This window comes from Azolla caroliniana, unplaced genomic scaffold, assembly GCF_043228905.1.
Source record: "Azolla caroliniana isolate FFs.n. ecotype wild unplaced genomic scaffold, voAzoCaro1.0.p SCAF_16, whole genome shotgun sequence".
NCBI lineage: Eukaryota > Viridiplantae > Streptophyta > Polypodiopsida > Salviniales > Salviniaceae > Azolla > Azolla caroliniana.
In genome coordinates, this window is record NW_028230451.1 from 4465177 (window position 1) to 4482770 (window position 17594).

Below are 17594 nucleotides of genomic sequence, written 5' to 3' on the forward strand. Positions count from 1 at the left end.
TTTTCAACATGTGTAATTGTCAGGAGGGAGACGGTGCAAACTCCAATCTGGTCTGGTCTGGTCTGGTCAAGTGGACGGAAACGTAATCCATTTGTCTGCCTCCTTTATATGTAGACCACTCAATTTGAGTGAATCATTGTGATTGCTATGCACCTATTATTAGTCAAGGAAGGACCTTCTAGGAATTGTGATAGGCTACGCTAGGGCAAGACTTTAGAATATAAAATTCATTTTACATTTTTCTCAACATTCGTCGTGTCCTGTCGTGGAAAAGACTTACAAGTTTGGTGGAGATGTCGATATTAAATGAAGAATGGTGGGTGAATTTGTGAAGATGCTGAGAAGGATCCCTAATCTTTTTATTTGGACGTCATCAAACTGTACGTAAATATATAAATAATTGTCATGTGGATGAGGGTCCTAATGCAAATGTGTTGTTGGATGAGAGGAAGAAGCTGTAACCTCCAATCCAATCTGTCTCCTGTATATATATATATATATACTATATGTATACAACTCAATTTGTGTGCATCATTGTTGTGATCGTAATACACTGATTAGTCATGGATAATCTAGGAAATGTGATACGCAATGCTAGCGCTGGGCGGGCATTGAGAGGCTTGAGAATGACTGCTATGGATAGTCAAGAGATGGGCACGAAGCTGGCTGGAAACAATGTTAATAATCAGGTGCTCACACCTTTTGTAAGCAACCATATCCTATTGGAGCTGCCCAAGCCCGAAGAAGAGCAGCCAATTATAATGGCCCCGGTGCAGGCCAACAACTCCTTCATGGCCTATTTCTGTAGCTCGGAGGAATCGCTCAAGTTTCGTGAAAATGTGGCGTCTAAAGGATGGAGTGCTGCCATGTCACTTCGCCCCGGGGCAGACCTCCTCAATTGTGTCATCGACCTCAAAGCTCATGCCACTTCCAGCTCTACCAACGCAAATGCCTCTCGTCATCTAGACAACATCACCCACATCTGCTTCACCCATTGCTTCTATGTGCCCCAAAAGTGTTTCCAGATCCCGGCCTCGAAATTGCGTCTCTGCGAAGACGCCTTGACTGAAGCATGCGAAGTCGATAGCCATTCGGCCGCGGCCAAATTCCTGGACAAATATCACTCCCATGTCTCCACTGGGCTTTACCACGTGGGTGGCATACTCTTCCACGAACTTATCATCCAAAGTGAGGAGCAGAGTAGCCTCAAGCAGATGCTAGAAGCAGCTCATAAGGAATTCGGTGGAAGTCATGAGGCTATTTTCAAACCTCTCGTTTCCTTATTTGGCTTAGAGGTGTCCGGAACATCCAGCACAACGCACAACTCAGCTTCTACAACAGCTTCTTCTTCTAAGGTAAGGGAGTACAGTAATGATATGACATATTTATACCAATAATAAGGCCAAGAGTTTGTTGTGAATCTGTTTATCTAATAAGCTTTTCTCATCTATTGTCTCCTCTTTGGCACCTACCAAGGTTCGTATAGTTCGAGAAACAATCACTACCGTCGGCCCAATGTCTCATTCTGGGGATCTAGCCGATTTTTCGCTTAAGTTGAAGGCAGACCCGCTCTCGTGGGCCATTATTGACAAGCAAGCTGATCAAGCCAACGATTTGGTGAGCGTTTGGCAAATCATCCATCAGCAATTACCAAGTTTCGGGGCAGATCCTACAAAAATCGATAGATTGAGGCAATCAGCAAAATACATGAGCACACGATGGCAAGACGACATTGAGTCCAAACTAAAGGTACTTTGCTTTGCGTTAGGTTCAATTATATTTCTGATTTCAATGAAGCATTATTCGTTGTTGATTATGAGGAATATAGAAGATTTGATACTATCCACATTACCACTAACATGTGTTGAGGTTAGGAATAGAAAGTGTAATGAGCATAACAGTTATTAGTTTAACCATAAAGTATCATTATGTCTTATTGAATCTAGTTGTTAAGGGGAACGAAATGTGATACCATAACCCTCGTGGGCCTATATATAATATATATTCTCAACACAAATCAGTGATATGATTGTGTTCAAGCATTGTTTAATCCAATTTATGAATGGGAGTTTACTACTAAATAACAATATAGCGCCACAATCATAGTATACATCAAAAACTGTAGAATTGCTTAGCGTCAACTTACACATAATACAGATCCATTGATTTGCTTCCTTGTTTCATTTTCCTTCAAATATAAATTAGACAAAGTTAACACGTAATGACAATCCCCCATAAATTATCCCAATAATGATTATCCTTGTGAACCTCGTCTACATGTATTGCCATATGCCAATTTTTTCTCACCAATTTCCTCAATACCGTTAAGTCTCTTTGAGCTCCTAAACTCTTCCCTTGCATGATTACATTCTAACTTATTCATTTTTGTTGGAGCATTTGTTCCCATCTTAATGTCCCCGTAGTTTGTGTAGAAGTCATGTTCATGTCTCTAGTCTTGATGTCACATTGAACGACGATAAAATAGTTTTTCCATGAATAAGAGAGAAAACCAGAAACTCACCCAATTGAAGTGAACAAAGATGAAAACAGGTGTTGAGTATATGTATGCTAACAATGCATGGTTCGTTGTTTCATCAATAATAGCAAACCCCATCATAAAAAACAACTCTCTCTCTCTCTCTCTCTCTCTCTCTCTCTTTGTGAATACGCATAATTATATTAATAACCATGTGTGAAAAACACTACAATGGTACATCACTTGAGTGTTGTAGCATAGGTTGATAATTTAATATGGCAACAAAACTATATGGAATTTGAATATATCACTTATGCTAAGCTACATGACTTGGGCCGATGGCCCATGGGAGCGATCATGTATTTGCTGGCCCATATAACACTTAGCCTATGCCACACTCACAGTAACTGTATGGAACTAGACACATAGAGATATACAAGCAATCAGACTATAATGGGGCTCTCACTTAAATTTAGCTCATGACTTTGATATAGTGAGGGTAATCTTAATACAAAGGGCATTTCTTTATATTCTCCTTCTTCCTTTAATCACATCTTTAAAGGTTGTCACTTGTATAAGTGGATGAAGAGTTATGTGAAGTTTCTTGACGCTTTTAAGAAGTACTAAATGAAATCTGTTGATGATGCCTTTTATTTGCAGCTCCACCTTGAGCATCCCCTGATTTCCCAGCTACTGCAAACCAATGCCTCCTTCCAACAGGATGCCACAATGGCTACAACGTCTTCATTGGGGAATCTACTTAACCACGAAACCAAAATTCCACAGCTCCCGGAGAAAATGTCTCTTCCACAGCTGCTCAAACAACTCCACAAGCTAATGTCGATGGGAAGTGGCGGGATGCCAGGGTCGAGTGTGAGCATTTGCAATCAAGCAGCCACGCTAATCAAATACTACATTCAGAATTCTGAGCCCTCTCAAAAATGGCATAATATTGCTGGCGATCTATTTAGGGGATATGGTTTCCACGAGTCCAATGGCAACGTCTTTAAGAGGCTAGATATTTCTCAGCTGGAGAGCCTAGTTTCCGACTTAGAGAAGTTAACCAACTGCGGAGTGGATGGCGATCCCCAATCTCTTGACTCCAGTGGATGGCGGAACGCAACCAATCCCTTCACCAGCGAAGATTTTACTCGAATTTGTCTTCAGAAGTACTCGGCCTGGCCTACTGGTGCTGCTGATAACTACAGTAAGTGCTCAGCCTCGCTAACCTACGCTTGGGATGTGGTTGTGGATCGGCCCTTCTTGCCCAATGTATCTCATGCTCCAATAAATGAGCAGGCCAAACGCCTGCTGGATTGCATGAAGCATCGCATGGACCTCCTCCCGCATCTCTCCCGAATCAGGGGTCACGCAGCTGCCTCCGTGGCCACTAAGAACAGCAGCTCATGGAGTGATGATGATGATGATGATGATGAGGAGCTAGATGAAGAAGAACATGTTCAAGTGTCTCCATTGGATCTCATCATCCATCTATTGAGGATCTCGGACGTGCCCACCCAGGTAGCAATCTATGGGTTCCTTCTCGAGCAACGTGCAGCCGTTCCCTTGGTACATGTCTCCACATCACACAAGCTCCAGCACCATGCGCAAGCACTAAGCTATGTCGATGCAAAGCTAGCTAGACAGAACAAGCTCATCCTCACAAGGGACATGAGGCTGCCCCGTATAGTCTTTGCTTCCAACAGGCGGGTTTCGGAGTCTCGGGCAGCAATCGTGGCAAGCAGCGCTCTCTGTTGTAACTTCATAAGCCGATACAATCGTAACATTATGGCTGAATCACCGGTAGTTGAGGTGGGTTTAGGGTTTCTAAAGCCCAGCCAGGTGCAAGTTGGGCGTGAGGAGGAGCCGCAGCCTTGTCTGGCATTCCATATAAATGGGCGACTACACGAGAATCCATGTATGATGGATTTTGTAAACGCTATTGCTGATGTGATTGTCTTGGAGTTGGGATCAAAAGAGGAGATCGGAAACTCGGGAATGCCACATGGTTCCGGAGACCGGAAAATCGAGATGTTGCAATGGGTGTTTGATGGGCAAGAGCGCCAAGATAAGAGGAGGAAACTAATTTTGGGTGGAGAGACCTACATTGCAAGTCAGACGGAGGAGTTTCTGTGTCACTTTCTGCAAGGGAAGCTGCTGCCATCACTCAATCAAACATCTAATCACTTAGATCCGCGCAAGACTCTGGAATACATTTGCGTCAATCACCGAGATCTGAGCAATCCGGATCTTTATAGTTTTAAGCAGCAGGAAGAGATGTTATCAGCAGTTGACTTTGCATCTGTGAAACAAGCATTCTCTCTCCAGGAAAGCTTCAATAGAGAGTCACGCATACAGTTCCAGCTTTTGAAATTGAAGCATAATCCCGCTGAAACTCGAAAGATGCAAAACAGTCGCGAGGACGAGAAGAGGAGGCGGGCTCAATTGGTTCCCAATGCCATGGAGAATAACCTGTTGATCCATGTGTTCCATCATATTCTCACCATTCCAGATGCCACCTCCCGAAGGATGGGTATGATGTGGCTAGACAGGGCTATAGCAGAACAAATGCGGCCTCTCATGAAAGATGCCGAGAGGAAGAAGGACAAGGCATTGGACGAGTGGAATATGGATTACTGCAACACCGAATTGAGAGATAGGCACCTGCTTCTAAAACAAGGCTTTTTAGATCGGAAGCTTGGCATTGGAAATCTATGGAGGGAGATATGCCATATGTTTCTTGCTACTTCCATTAGGAAACTCGCAAAGCTTGCTGCCTTGCACTTACTAGATGCTTTCCCTCTGGAGATCCTCGATGGTGATGGAGGCATGTTTTGCACGGACTGGGTGCAGACGGTGCTGGCCGAGCTGGACACATTGACCAGCCAAGAGCTCAAGAGGCCAGCGAGAATATGTGTCCTCAGCGTATTGGGCTTGCAGAGCAGCGGCAAAAGCACATTGCTCAATCTTATGTTTGGCACACAATTGCATGTGAGTGCTGGTAGATGTACTCGTGGTGTCTACCTCCAGGTCGTCAAATCCGAACGACCAGACTACGACTACTTGTTCCTGCTCGACACGGAAGGCATCAGGTCTCCTGAGTTTTATGGGCTTGATGACTCTCAGATCCGTGACAATCGTCTGGCTACATTCGGATTACTCCCGGCAGATGCCTCTATCTTCATGGTCTCTAACGAGGATGATAGTGGTCTCAAAGACGTTGTCCCCATGGTGCTGTTAGCTTTCAAGGGCTCTCGAATAGCCGAAACCTACAGTAATACGATAAGGTCGAAGATGGTATTTGTCTACCGAAGCGTCGACACAAATGATAAGGGGAAGCTCAAAGAAAATAAGCAGAAACTGAAGGAGCACCTAAGGATGGCTGCTGAGCAAGTGACGAACATGACTCAAGGTGGAAAGCTTAGTAGTACTAGTAGTAGTAGATGGGAGAATGTTGATCTCCATATGGTGAAGGAGGAGGACAAGATGTTTCAGTCCATGTTTGGTGAAGGCATGCACGTGGATGAGGAGGACAACCAAAGTGACGTGAAGTGCATGGGAAACCTGAAGAGGGGGCATACTCCGCCGAATGATGTTCCGGAGTGGGAGTATGGCAAGCAAGTCATTGAGGTCCGGGAATACATCCACAGGAGGGTAACAGAGGACAAGAGATGGAGAGCCACCACTATAAAGGAGTGGAGTAAATATCTGACCCTAGTGTGGGACTGTATTTGCGAAGCGGACTTCGATCTAAGCTTCAAAACAGCAATGGAAAGGGTTGCTTACAACGACCTTCAACAAGCATTGGCGAAAGGGCCACGGCTCAAACTAAGCAAGAAGTTGATGGAGGAGTTCGAAAAAGTCGAAAGCGATGTCAGGTCCAACAATTTAGGTGTCCAAAGTAGGTCGGCAAGAGCCGGAGTCTTCGATAGCAATGTGAGTGAGATGTCGGAAGTTCTGACAAGGGACGTGCAACGCATACTGGAAACCACTATGTGGAAAAAATGGGAAGACCAAGAATTGAGCAAGTGGAACTCATTTTGCATGTCATTGCAGAATGATTACAAACATAGGCTTGGTGATTTCATGAGCGGGGTGTTCGAATTCGAAGATGAGGTCAGTAAGTATGAACTGAAAATGAAGAAAGAGATCGTAGAACTAATAGGCGAAGATAAGTTGGATGCAGAGAAAAGAGATGAAGTTTTCAGAGATATCTTCAATCGGATCGTGAATGAGGCCAAGGGAAAGCATGAACCTTTTGCTGAGAGTGTCCCCATTTCTGTGGAGAATCAATATGCCATATCGAACCTCACTAAAATGTTTCAGCTCCATTCCCATGAGTCAGGAAAACCTGGGGGTCAAGCCAGTAAACCTCAGAGGCTTGGAAATATTGGGAACGCAGTTGTGCAAACAATCAGAAACTTTATATCTACCAAAAATAGTGGAGAAGGTGAGAATGCACAGGGCCCTCATCTGATGGACGAATTAGCTGCGATTTTGAATTCCAACGTTCAGAACGTGACGAAGTATGATGATGTGATCGTGATTAATGTGATACAATCAACTACCAAGGTTCTTCAAGGTTTGTCTAGAGAGGATCAGGTAAGGGGTCATCGTTTCGTCATGAGTACTCTCATCGAAATGCTAGAAGTGAAACAAAGGGAGTGGGACAAGAAACACAATGTTGCTGAGAGGCTGAGAGAAGCAGAGCCTCAGCTTCGCGGATTCTTCAAAGATTATGCTAACGGCGTGGGAGCTGCTAACATGATCGTCTCAGAGTTGGAACGCCTACTTGAAGCTCAACTCCAAAATGCACACCATCAACTCCTAGTGAGAGCAGTCGTGGACAAGTTAGCTAATAAGAGTTGGATGATCAATTGGGAAGTGATGAGAGCTTGCTTAGACTTGCACCTACTAATCCTTATCCAGAAAAACATGGTCAAGCTTCTCATCGCATGTGTGAGTGACGGGCGTAAGCATTTCCAAGATGTCACAGATGCCCTAATTGCCCAGGAATGCCGTCGTTTGTATGAGGTAGAATGGAATTCATTCTTTCAGAAGGTCAAACGGTGCGTGATGGACGCAGGTAAGAAGGCGAGCCGTAGACATGAGGTGTCGAATAACAGGCCATCCTTCTCTGTGGAAGTTTTCATGGATGAGCTAAAAAGCTTGTTGCGAAGCGAGAGGGTGGATCCTTCGGGAAAACTAGCAGCCTCCATCTTATCGCGAATCTCTGTTGATCAATACAAGGATTTGGATGTGGATGTAGTCTCCGCGAAGTTGCCTGAGCTATGCCGAAATCTAGAGCAGAAGTTTTGCAAGCAAGGAGGCGTCCTGCAGCGCTTATTAAGGACGAAGGATTCAGAGTTGTGGAGATTGGTGCAGAGAGTGAGGGAGAGGATGGAGCAGCTCAAGGACGAGCGTTTGATGATGAGATGCGATGAGAAGTGTCCAAGGTGTAAGATAACGTGCATTCGCAGTGCAGGACACCCGGAGCGGCACGACACCATGCATCAACCACAGGGCCTGGCAGGCATCATCTGGCACAAACACAGAGCTTTGTCGGAATCCAATTGCGTGAGGTGCTTTCAACAAGACGTTCGTATTTTTAATCAAGATGGCTCAGAAGTCTCGTACAAAGACTTTGCAAAGGTGTATCCCACATGGTGCGACCCTTCCAACCACCTCCACACTAACTCCATACGAGTGAGGGAGTACATCTTCTATAACTATCAGACCCACCTCGTCGACTATTTCAATGCTCTCAATTTTCGCGTGGTGAAATGCCCTGCTCACGTGATGCCCGCCTCCTATGGCCATTCACTTGATTCCCTCTGGAACGCCGTCCAGAATAAGCTGGGTGACGACTTCTCACAAATTAAACACACCCTCGAGGACATGAACTCATCATGATAGGCTTCAAATTGTTTGTTTGTTTGTTTGTGTGTGTGTGTGTGTGAGAGAGAGAGAGAGAGAGAGAGAGAGAGAGAGAGAGAGAGAGAGAGAGAGAGTTGCACACACCTCCAATACAATAAATCTTTATCGTAGTAGTGAATAAAAGTGGTGAATCCACGTTGTTGTCAAGTGCCTTTTGTTTGTTGTGAGTTACTTGACACGTTTATCTTTCTTGTCCTTAAATCCGTCACAATATTAATATGTAGTAGTGAATAAAAGTGGTGAATCCACGTTGTTGTCAAGTGCCTTTTGTTTGTTGTGAGTTACTTGACATGTTTATCTTTCTTGTCCTTAAATCAGTCACAATATTAATATTCGCATTGATGCATCATGCATGCATCCAACTTCTAGTTCTTTTCATGCCTAGACAACTCCATTTTAGTAGTTATTAGTTTTTAGGAATACGGTGGTCTTATAAAGCCACCACCAATGATGTAATAGTTAGGGCATCCATTAATCTCTCTCTCTTTTCTTTTTATCATAATTAACTTACTCTAATGGTAAGTTGTTTACACTACTAACACTATATCTTGGGATCAAAACCCAATTTTCTCACCTCGTATATCTCTTATTTCACTAAACGTCATTGTGGAATGTAGGGGTTGCACCCATAACCACTTGGTCTCCATTGGGCAACCTTACCAATTGGGCTACACACACACTCTCTCTCTCTTTCTTTTCTTTTCCTACATGGTATCTGTCATGATCCTTTCGAGTTTGAACCCACGACCTTGTTGTACACATGTCAAATCCTTAGCCATTATATTAGTATTCTTATATGTATAGTTTTTAGAATATGAAATCTAATATCATAGGAATATTCTATATTACTCTACATTCTAGAATGACCTAGATTATTCTAGAGTGTTCTATACCACTAGAACCTTCTAGAATACTCTAGAGATCTTCTAGATTACTCTACGTTCTAGGATAACCTAGAATATTCTAGAGTGTTCTCTATTACTTATAAATAGGGATCTACCACTCATCCCACACCTAAATTGGTTCAACGCCATTTTGTAGCCAACTCTTTGTAATCCATTTTACTCTTCAATATAGTAATTCTCTTTCAATTATCTCTCTCTCTCTCTTGACAGTATTAGAGCCAACGACCTATAACCTAATAGCCTAATAACCTATGCCTTTCTAAAATCACAAAACACATGCCCTTATCATAATTTAACCTTTATGCCCATACAAAAGAAATCATATATGTAGTGTCCAAAATCGTCAAATAACGAAAGACAATTTTGTGTTTGCCGTGCGCTGATCCAGACAACCCTTTGCAATAATGGCACAATCTATGTCGTCGTCGCAACTCAACATGCGAAAGTTTACGATTGAGAAATTATCCAACACAAATTATCGAATATGGAAGGCAAGATTAAAATTACTTTTTAAATATAATAAATTATGGGATATAATTTAAGGATCATCAACAAAACCTGAAAAAGGCGAAGAACTTGAAGAATATTAGGAAAAAGACGTGCGCAAGAATAGAAATTCTAATGCATGTAAGTGATGGCATCGGAGAAACATTGCGAAAAATGGAGATAGCTCAAAAAATGTGGAAGCATTTACAAACTATCCACGAACCAAAAAATGATGCCCAACAAGCGCATACACTTCAAACGCTTGTTAATTACAAAATGAATGACGAACAAACAGTTGGTGAATTTATTTTAATATGGCAAAAGATATTAGATGATGTGTTAACTTCGGGATTAGAAATCCATGATAAATTACAAAAGATTCTCCTTCTTGGTGCTCTTCCTCACTCGTGGTCCACTTTCAGAACCACCCAAAACTCAATAAATTGTTCAACTCTAATTCATGTTCTTGCAAATATTAGATAGGAAGAAACAATGCGTTCACAAAGGTCTTCAAATTGAACTCCAAGTGTGGCAATGGCAGCCTACAAAAACAAAAGGTTCACCCAAAGAGGAGAAAACTCAAAGCCATCGATAAAGGAAAATCAAAACACTAAACAAGGAGGAATGTGGTTCAACAATACATATTGTTGTTAACTCTTCGGGCCGGACACTGGCCTAACACAGGGTGTCTACGGAAGACACTTCACCAAAGGGTGTTACGGCAACCGGATTAGACTTCAACGCTTAATCCTACTGGATTAAGTTACTTATTATGATCGTCTTTCATAACACACGCGTAAGATATAACAATCGAGACAGAACGGAAATTAACATAGAGAGATAACAACGCTTAAGCTTTCATTAATTAACCGCTAACTATTACATTGTATCCGGGCCTTTAAATAGGTTTTCGGTCTGTATTACAAAACGGTGCCATCCGCACCTGTTCGGGATCGGTCCGGATCCGGAACGGCATACCGTTTCCGGTCCGTCCGTCCACACTCATAGCTTAATTACAACCACATTCCTACTACTTAAATAACTCTCCGTTTCCCACTCTGGACTCCTTTGCCGGCCGGTAACACATGGCACGCCCGTGGGACAGTACCTTGTACGTCGAATCCACAACCGACCCTTGCTATTCTTCGTCCAAAATGTCCAGAATGCTTTGTTCGAGAGGCTCCAATGGTTCATCTGGAAGTGGTTGTTGTTGTTGTTGTTGTTGTTGCTGCTCTGTTGCTGTCTGCTGCGGCGGATTCGTTGGTGGTTGCTGCGTCTGCTCCTCCGTTTGTGGCTCTGACACCGGCGTCTCCGTCGTTGCTCCCTGTGTCGTGGTGGTCTCTGGTTGATTGGTTCCCGGCTAGCCCTTAGCCGGCGACGGTTCCTCATCACTAAGGTTAATCGTTGTCGCTTCCCGTGCTTTTTCTTCCCGCACCCGGGACCGATCGTAGCTTTCAAACTGGATTTGAGCGTCCAGCCTATCATCGTCTAACTGAGCTACGAGCTGCCTGACCTGCGCCAGCTGTTCATCTGCCAGGACTTGGAAGTCGTTGGCCAGCTCGTCCCGTATGGCGGTGAAGTCCTCAGAAGTCAACGTATAACAGTCATCTCCTTCCTTCCGCCGGTTTGCCACATCCGCCCGTAGCAATTGGAGTTCCGCCGCGTTTTGTGCCCACTTTGTCCACCATTTTACGGAGCTTTCATCAATCAAGTGTTTTGTCTGATTCAGCCATGCCCGGAGGATGGACTGAATCCGGCTCGTTCCCAATTGCGATTTGGTTTCCGCCGCTTGCCGTTCCTCCTTCAGTTTGATGATTTTGACATTGTCCTCCGCCTGCGCCTTGTAATGCGTCAATTGCCTTTGATATGTGCTTTGTAATTTCTGCAATACTGTTGACGCTCTCTCTTTGTCTTCCTGCTGCTGCCTCTGGAGCTCCATCCGGACCTTCTCCGCCTCTTCCAAGCGTCTTGTATTTTCCGCTCGTTCGTCGGCGATCGCCGTCGCGGCCTGATCAACTACTTGTTGGAGCTCGGCCATCCGTTCTTTATGCTCCGTTTCCAGCCGTTTGTAGTCCCGGTGCAGGTGCTCAAAATCATCCGTCTTTTGCTTGAGCCGTGCGTTGATCTGACGACGGGCCCGGTCCTCGCGGTCCTTCTACTGGCGGAGCTCTTCTTTTAGCCGTTCAATCTCTGTTTCCGCCGTTTTCCGCAGCTTGTCCTTTTCCTGCAGCACTTTGTCTTTCTCCTCCTTTAGCCGGTCGTACGCTTGATGGCCTTTCCGGAGGCTCTCCTCTGCCCGACAGAGGTTCTCAGCAGTCTTCTTTAATTCGGCTTCGGCAGCCGTCTTCAATTCTCGTTCACGACTCCTTAGCGCTTCTTGTGCGGCAAGTTCATCTCTCAATTCCGCAAGCTCCTGGGCTTGCGCCGCATCTCTCGCCGGAACGGTTTCCGTTGCCGGGGTCTTATTGCTATGTACAGGTCGTTCCGTTTCGTTATTCTGTACACTTACCGGAGTCATTGGTGATTGGATCCGTATTTTGGCCATCTCTGTCGTGACCTGATCCAAGTCTTTTTCAAGGCACCGGATTTTGGACCGGGCCGTCTCTAGTTGTTCGGTTGTGACGAGCAACCGTTCGCTTTGCGCTCTTTCTTCCGCCTCAATATACCCCATTGCTCCGGCTATCTGTTCGCCTATCCACCGGAGCCACAGGCTACCTGTGCCTTGTTGTGCTTGCACGGAGGTTTGACAAATGGGCTCACTTGTAGAGGGGTGGTCCCGCCTAGTTGCGCCGAGTTGTAGTTCCGTTTCTGCCCGTGGACCACCCTGCTGTCCTGGTTCCCCTTGCGCTTCTTCTTGGCTGACCGAGGGAGGCTGCCTTGACCTTTCCGGCTCTGGCGGGATGGGACTTGCCGGTGTTGCCGGTGGTGCCGGGGCTTCTGTTTCCGGTGCCATCTGCACCGGTTCCGGTTCCTTCCTTGGCGTGGGAGTCTCAGTATGGGGAGCCGGTGTTCCCTCCGTCTGAGGGTTCGAACGTTTCTCGGCTGCCTCAACGGTCCTTGTCGACGACCGTTGCTGGAGGTGCTCCGTAGGCTCCTCCTCTATTTCCTCCTCCTGAGCTCCGGCATTGAGTTTTGCCGCCAAGGAGTCCGCTTCTCTATTCACCGGTCGGCGGAGTGTGACCTTTACGGGCCGTGCCGGTGGTTCCTCCTGCGCCTCCGTTGGGCGCTTCCGGCTGCCGCTTCCTGCTGCCGCCTGTTCTGCATCTGCCGCCTTTCCCTTAGTGGCCTTAGAGGCCAACAGCTGTTGCCGTTTGGAAGCCGTCCTTGGGGTGCCGTCCCTTTCATTAATTAACCGCTAACTATTACATTGTATTCGGGCCTTTAAATAGGTTTCCGGTCTGTATTACAAAACGGTGTCATCCGCACTTGTTCGGGATCGGTCCGGATCCGAAACGGCATACTGTTTCCGGTCTGTCCGTCCACACTCATAGCTTAATTACAACCACATTCCTAATACTTAATTAACTCTCCGTTTCCCACTCTGGACTCCTTTGCCGGCCGGTAACAATTGTAAAATATGCAAACATACTAATCATGCAACAAAAAATTGCCGCACAAAGTCAAATTTCAAGAATTATCAACCTTGGAGGCGTGTACAAGCTCATCTTGTTGAAGAAGAGATGGATGATGATAAAACTGTAGGAGATGGATATCAAAATGGTGACAAGTATGATGATGTTCTTCAAGCATTCATTGCAGAATCACTTTCTGCCATGACTCCAAATCCAAGTAATGTAAATGACATGGTATCGTGATACTGGTGCGGCCAACCACTTAACTAATAGGAAAGATTGGTTGTGTAATTATAAGGAAATTGATCCTCCTATCATTGTAAGATTTGGAAATAATGGGATTAAACAAGCTATTGGCAAGGGTGATATTACTTTTGAAGTCACAACAACAAGTCATTTCACAATAAATGAAGTTCTCTATGTCCTAGGCATCACCAAACACTTGTTATCCGTTAGTCAAGCAACCACAAATGGTACTATAATTGAGTTTCATTCTAACCATGCAATTATTAAACATAAAGCTACAAATGGAGACCTTATTAGAACATGTTGTAAATGAGAAGGAGGCTTATATCCCATAAAATGCATTCCTACATCTCTTATTTTAGAAGCACATCATTCTACCCCAATTCAATCCTATATATCTCTAACTAATCTTCATTCTCCCTCTTCTCTTTCACATTTTCATCTAGGTCATATGCATTTCAATGCTCTAAAAACATTACAATGTAATAGTCTAGTCCATGGTTTGCCAAAAGAACCTTTCAAGCCCATCTCTTTGTGTGAAAGTTGTATCCTTGGGAAAATGCCCCAACAACCCTTGCCAAAGCACAGATCTAGAGCCTCTACCCCTCTTGCATTAGTACATAGTGATCTATGTGGACCTTTTCCAACCCCTTCTCTTAGTGGAGCCAAATACTTCATTAGCTTTATTGATGACTTTAGTCGCTTTACAATCTTGCATTTTCTCAAGTATAAAAGTCAAGCTTATCAAGCATTTAAAGAATACAAGGCTCGAGTCGAAGTGCAAACATCAACAAAGATTAAAAGTCTTCAAACTGATGGTGGTGGTGAGTATATGTCTCATGAATTTCAAACATTGTATCAAAATGAAGGCACCACAACAAAATGGTGTATCTGAAAGGAAGAATAGAACACTTCTCAATATGGCTCGGAGTATGTTACTATTTACTCAATTATCGCCTCAATTTTGGGAGGAAGCGGTTGGCACCACTTGCTACATTCAAAATCGAGGATTTCATAGATCTTTGGGGCTCCAAACCCCTTATCAATTATGCCATGGTCACAAACCTAACCTAAGTAACCTTCGTATTTTTGGTTGTGATTCGTATTCTTTTGTGCCAACTGTTCAATGAACCAAGCTAGATCCAAGAGCTACAAAAACACCGGGCCATTTGAAATAGGTAATATGTTGCATTCCCTTTTTGATAATTATGTGAGATGTCAAGAATTACCTTTCTTGAACGATCTTTTAAGAACCTATCACACATGCATGCACGATTTTGAAAGACACCACTAAAAAATGTAATTAATATTTTGAAGATTAAAATTTTAACTGACATTTTCTCAATTCAAATACAAATTTCTCCAATTCTTAAATAAGATGACAGGAATTGTAATATGCTTCATTGTAGATAAGATTAAGTTCAAATCCACCTTAACAAATTTAGAAATGCAAATTTGTTACTATATTTGTCTCTAAAGCTTATAAATATTGTTATGTCAAGTTTGTAAATAGGATTTATGGATATGATTAGAAACATTTACGCAAACAAATATATCACGAGATACCATGCATTCAAAAAAACCACTATGAATATTATATGTCAATCATACATGAATAACGTGAATGCATTATCATATGAGCAACCATCTTGCCTTAATATTATTGTGTTTACTCAAAACTAGTTAACCAAGATTAATGATAACATAAATCATAGAATAAACACTAAGTTCAATTATATTAATCGAGAAATAATTATAACCAACATTTGTCATACAATTGATAAGTTAAAATCATATGCTCAATGGAAATTATACTTAACCATGTACTCTACAAGTCAACCTTTGTAACATATGATAGACACATTGAGTTCGAGACACCAATAGGATAGATTAAAGAAATTATACTTCAAAACAATCTATCAGTTACAAATACAAAGAATTATACAAATCACTCCATTAGGAGGTTTGGAAGAGGCTGCTCTCCAAGATTAGCTGTCAGTTGTGTCATATCCACTTGTTTCGTGTGCTCAATTGAAACTTGTGTTTGTTTAGAATTTGGTACATCTTCGAGGTTGACAAGGTCCCCTCCTTCGTCTATAGGTTCCATGGGTTCTCTAGAGGTCAACTGAAACATCTCAGTTTCATTGATATGCTTTGCCCCAACCTCTTGGTCTTGGATCCTCATTTTAATAAAATTAACTTGTGAGGGGTCCTTCTCCAAGGCGACACAGTTCCTGAATAGTTTCAGAGCACATGCAGTCGTTCTTGAATAAAAAATCGCACATGTGTAAGTAAGCAAACAAAGTCGAGAAAATTTATTTTATTTTAAGACAAATTGATCATACTTATAAGAATAACTGTTCTAGTGACTAAGTCGAGCACCCAATCATTAGGGTTGGAGAACAACTCAATCAATCGATTTATTAATCTTTGGGGCTTTTGGTATGAGTTAAACTAGACACTTGTCGCTAGAAACGTGGTGTAACTTCTTCGTCACCGCCGGGCACATCATATAATTTACGACATTTTGCTCATTCACGTGCCTTCTTCTTAGAAATTGCGTCGTAGTACCCCACACATAAATGTTCCACAACACTCACCATTCGATTGCCCGGGGTATGAGTTATATTCATCTTAAAACCTTGTTTGTAATGGAATGGAAATAAGTCAATTTGTATATAGTAAGTACAATTGAAACCATATATAAATTAGAAACAACTTAAAGCTTACCAATGCATGTGTTTAGTTGCATGGTCTCAACTTTAATGCAGTAGTGACCGATAAAGCCTGACCCATACTATGAAATATAACAATTTGCCACAATGGAGCCAGGGTCAGATCTGCGAAGTCCTTCACCATCTTTTCTATCTGAGGATATTTATAAGGCACATCGTCGTATATGGACCCTGTTATTCGAAACCCGTATGGTATGTCTACGATGAGCAATGTATAATGCCTCTTGGGTAATATGTCAAGGATATTACCCAGATCACCATTATATATACACTATAATAAAATTGGCGGAAAGGATCAGCCTTGTGTAAAAAACTCTTTACTGTGTCCGAGTCTTCGGGCACCTCTAGCTCCTTTCCTTTCATCATTCACTTTTGGTACTTTGCTCATTCCAAATGAGTGATAAATGCACTTGGAATGCCTTCATTACTATCACCCAATTTTTTGGAGTGAGGTGGTTTCTGCAATTATAAGATTTATAAGAAAATGCACATTATCCTAATATCAACTACAGAAGATATAAACACACATACCCATTCTCTAAATACAATAAAATATTCTTCAAGAGCCTTGTATGATGATGTTTTTGGGCACGACTACTCCACTTCTTCTCATGTAGGCAAGGACAACATTTTCATCATCAACTCTTGTATCTTCATGTAAACCTTATGGCTAAAAAACATTACATATAAAGGTTAGAATCAAGAGAAAATTAATGAAGCAATCCAATAAAAACCAATCATCACATAGATTACTCACTTTTGAAACTCTATGACCATTTCATCCAAGCTAAATTCCTTGGCAGCCACTCTTGATAATACAAATATTAATAATCTGTCATCTTTTATCCCTTGCAATGACCGCCAAGGAACAACTTCACGTCCTCGGCTAATTCCTCTATAGCCAAGTCACTTTAACGTGACTTAGACTTCATCTCCACTTGAGGGTCCAACTTAGCCTTCTTTGATCATTGACCCTTTATCTCTTTTCGCTCCCACATGCTAAATATTCAATCTTGGAGGTCCCACACATCCCCTATCCTGAAAGCAAGTTGAAATCATGAGTCGTACTTTCTCAGGCCTTCAAACTTTGTGCTTTTGTTAACTGCTATCCCCACTTCAAGCAAACATTATCATCACAATCCAGGATGCATCCTAGGACCAAATTTTTGCAAAGCATCAAGGTACTCGTGATGAAAGAACCTGATGCGCTCTATACATGACATCTTTTGTCTATAGT

At 42.9% G+C, this 17594-nt stretch overlaps 1 protein-coding gene and 1 long non-coding RNA gene across 2 annotated transcripts in view; one reads left to right on the plus strand and one right to left on the minus strand.

Annotated features, from left to right (window-relative positions):
- The first annotated feature begins 519 nt into the window (after positions 1–519).
- LOC147853690 (uncharacterized) lies at positions 520–8627 on the plus strand. Its single transcript, XM_087332221.1, has 3 exons — positions 520–1355; positions 1477–1749; positions 3137–8627. The coding sequence occupies exons 1-3, from the start codon at positions 564–566 to the stop codon at positions 8387–8389; spliced, it is 6318 nt and encodes a 2105-aa protein (XP_087188347.1). The 5' UTR covers positions 520–563; the 3' UTR covers positions 8390–8627.
- LOC147853691 (uncharacterized) overlaps positions 6692–17594 on the minus strand; it is a 63995-nt gene continuing 53092 nt past the window's right edge. The window contains exon 2 of the long non-coding RNA XR_015531172.1: positions 6692–6784. This is a non-coding gene — a long non-coding RNA (uncharacterized LOC147853691). The remainder of the gene's footprint in view (positions 6785–17594) is intronic.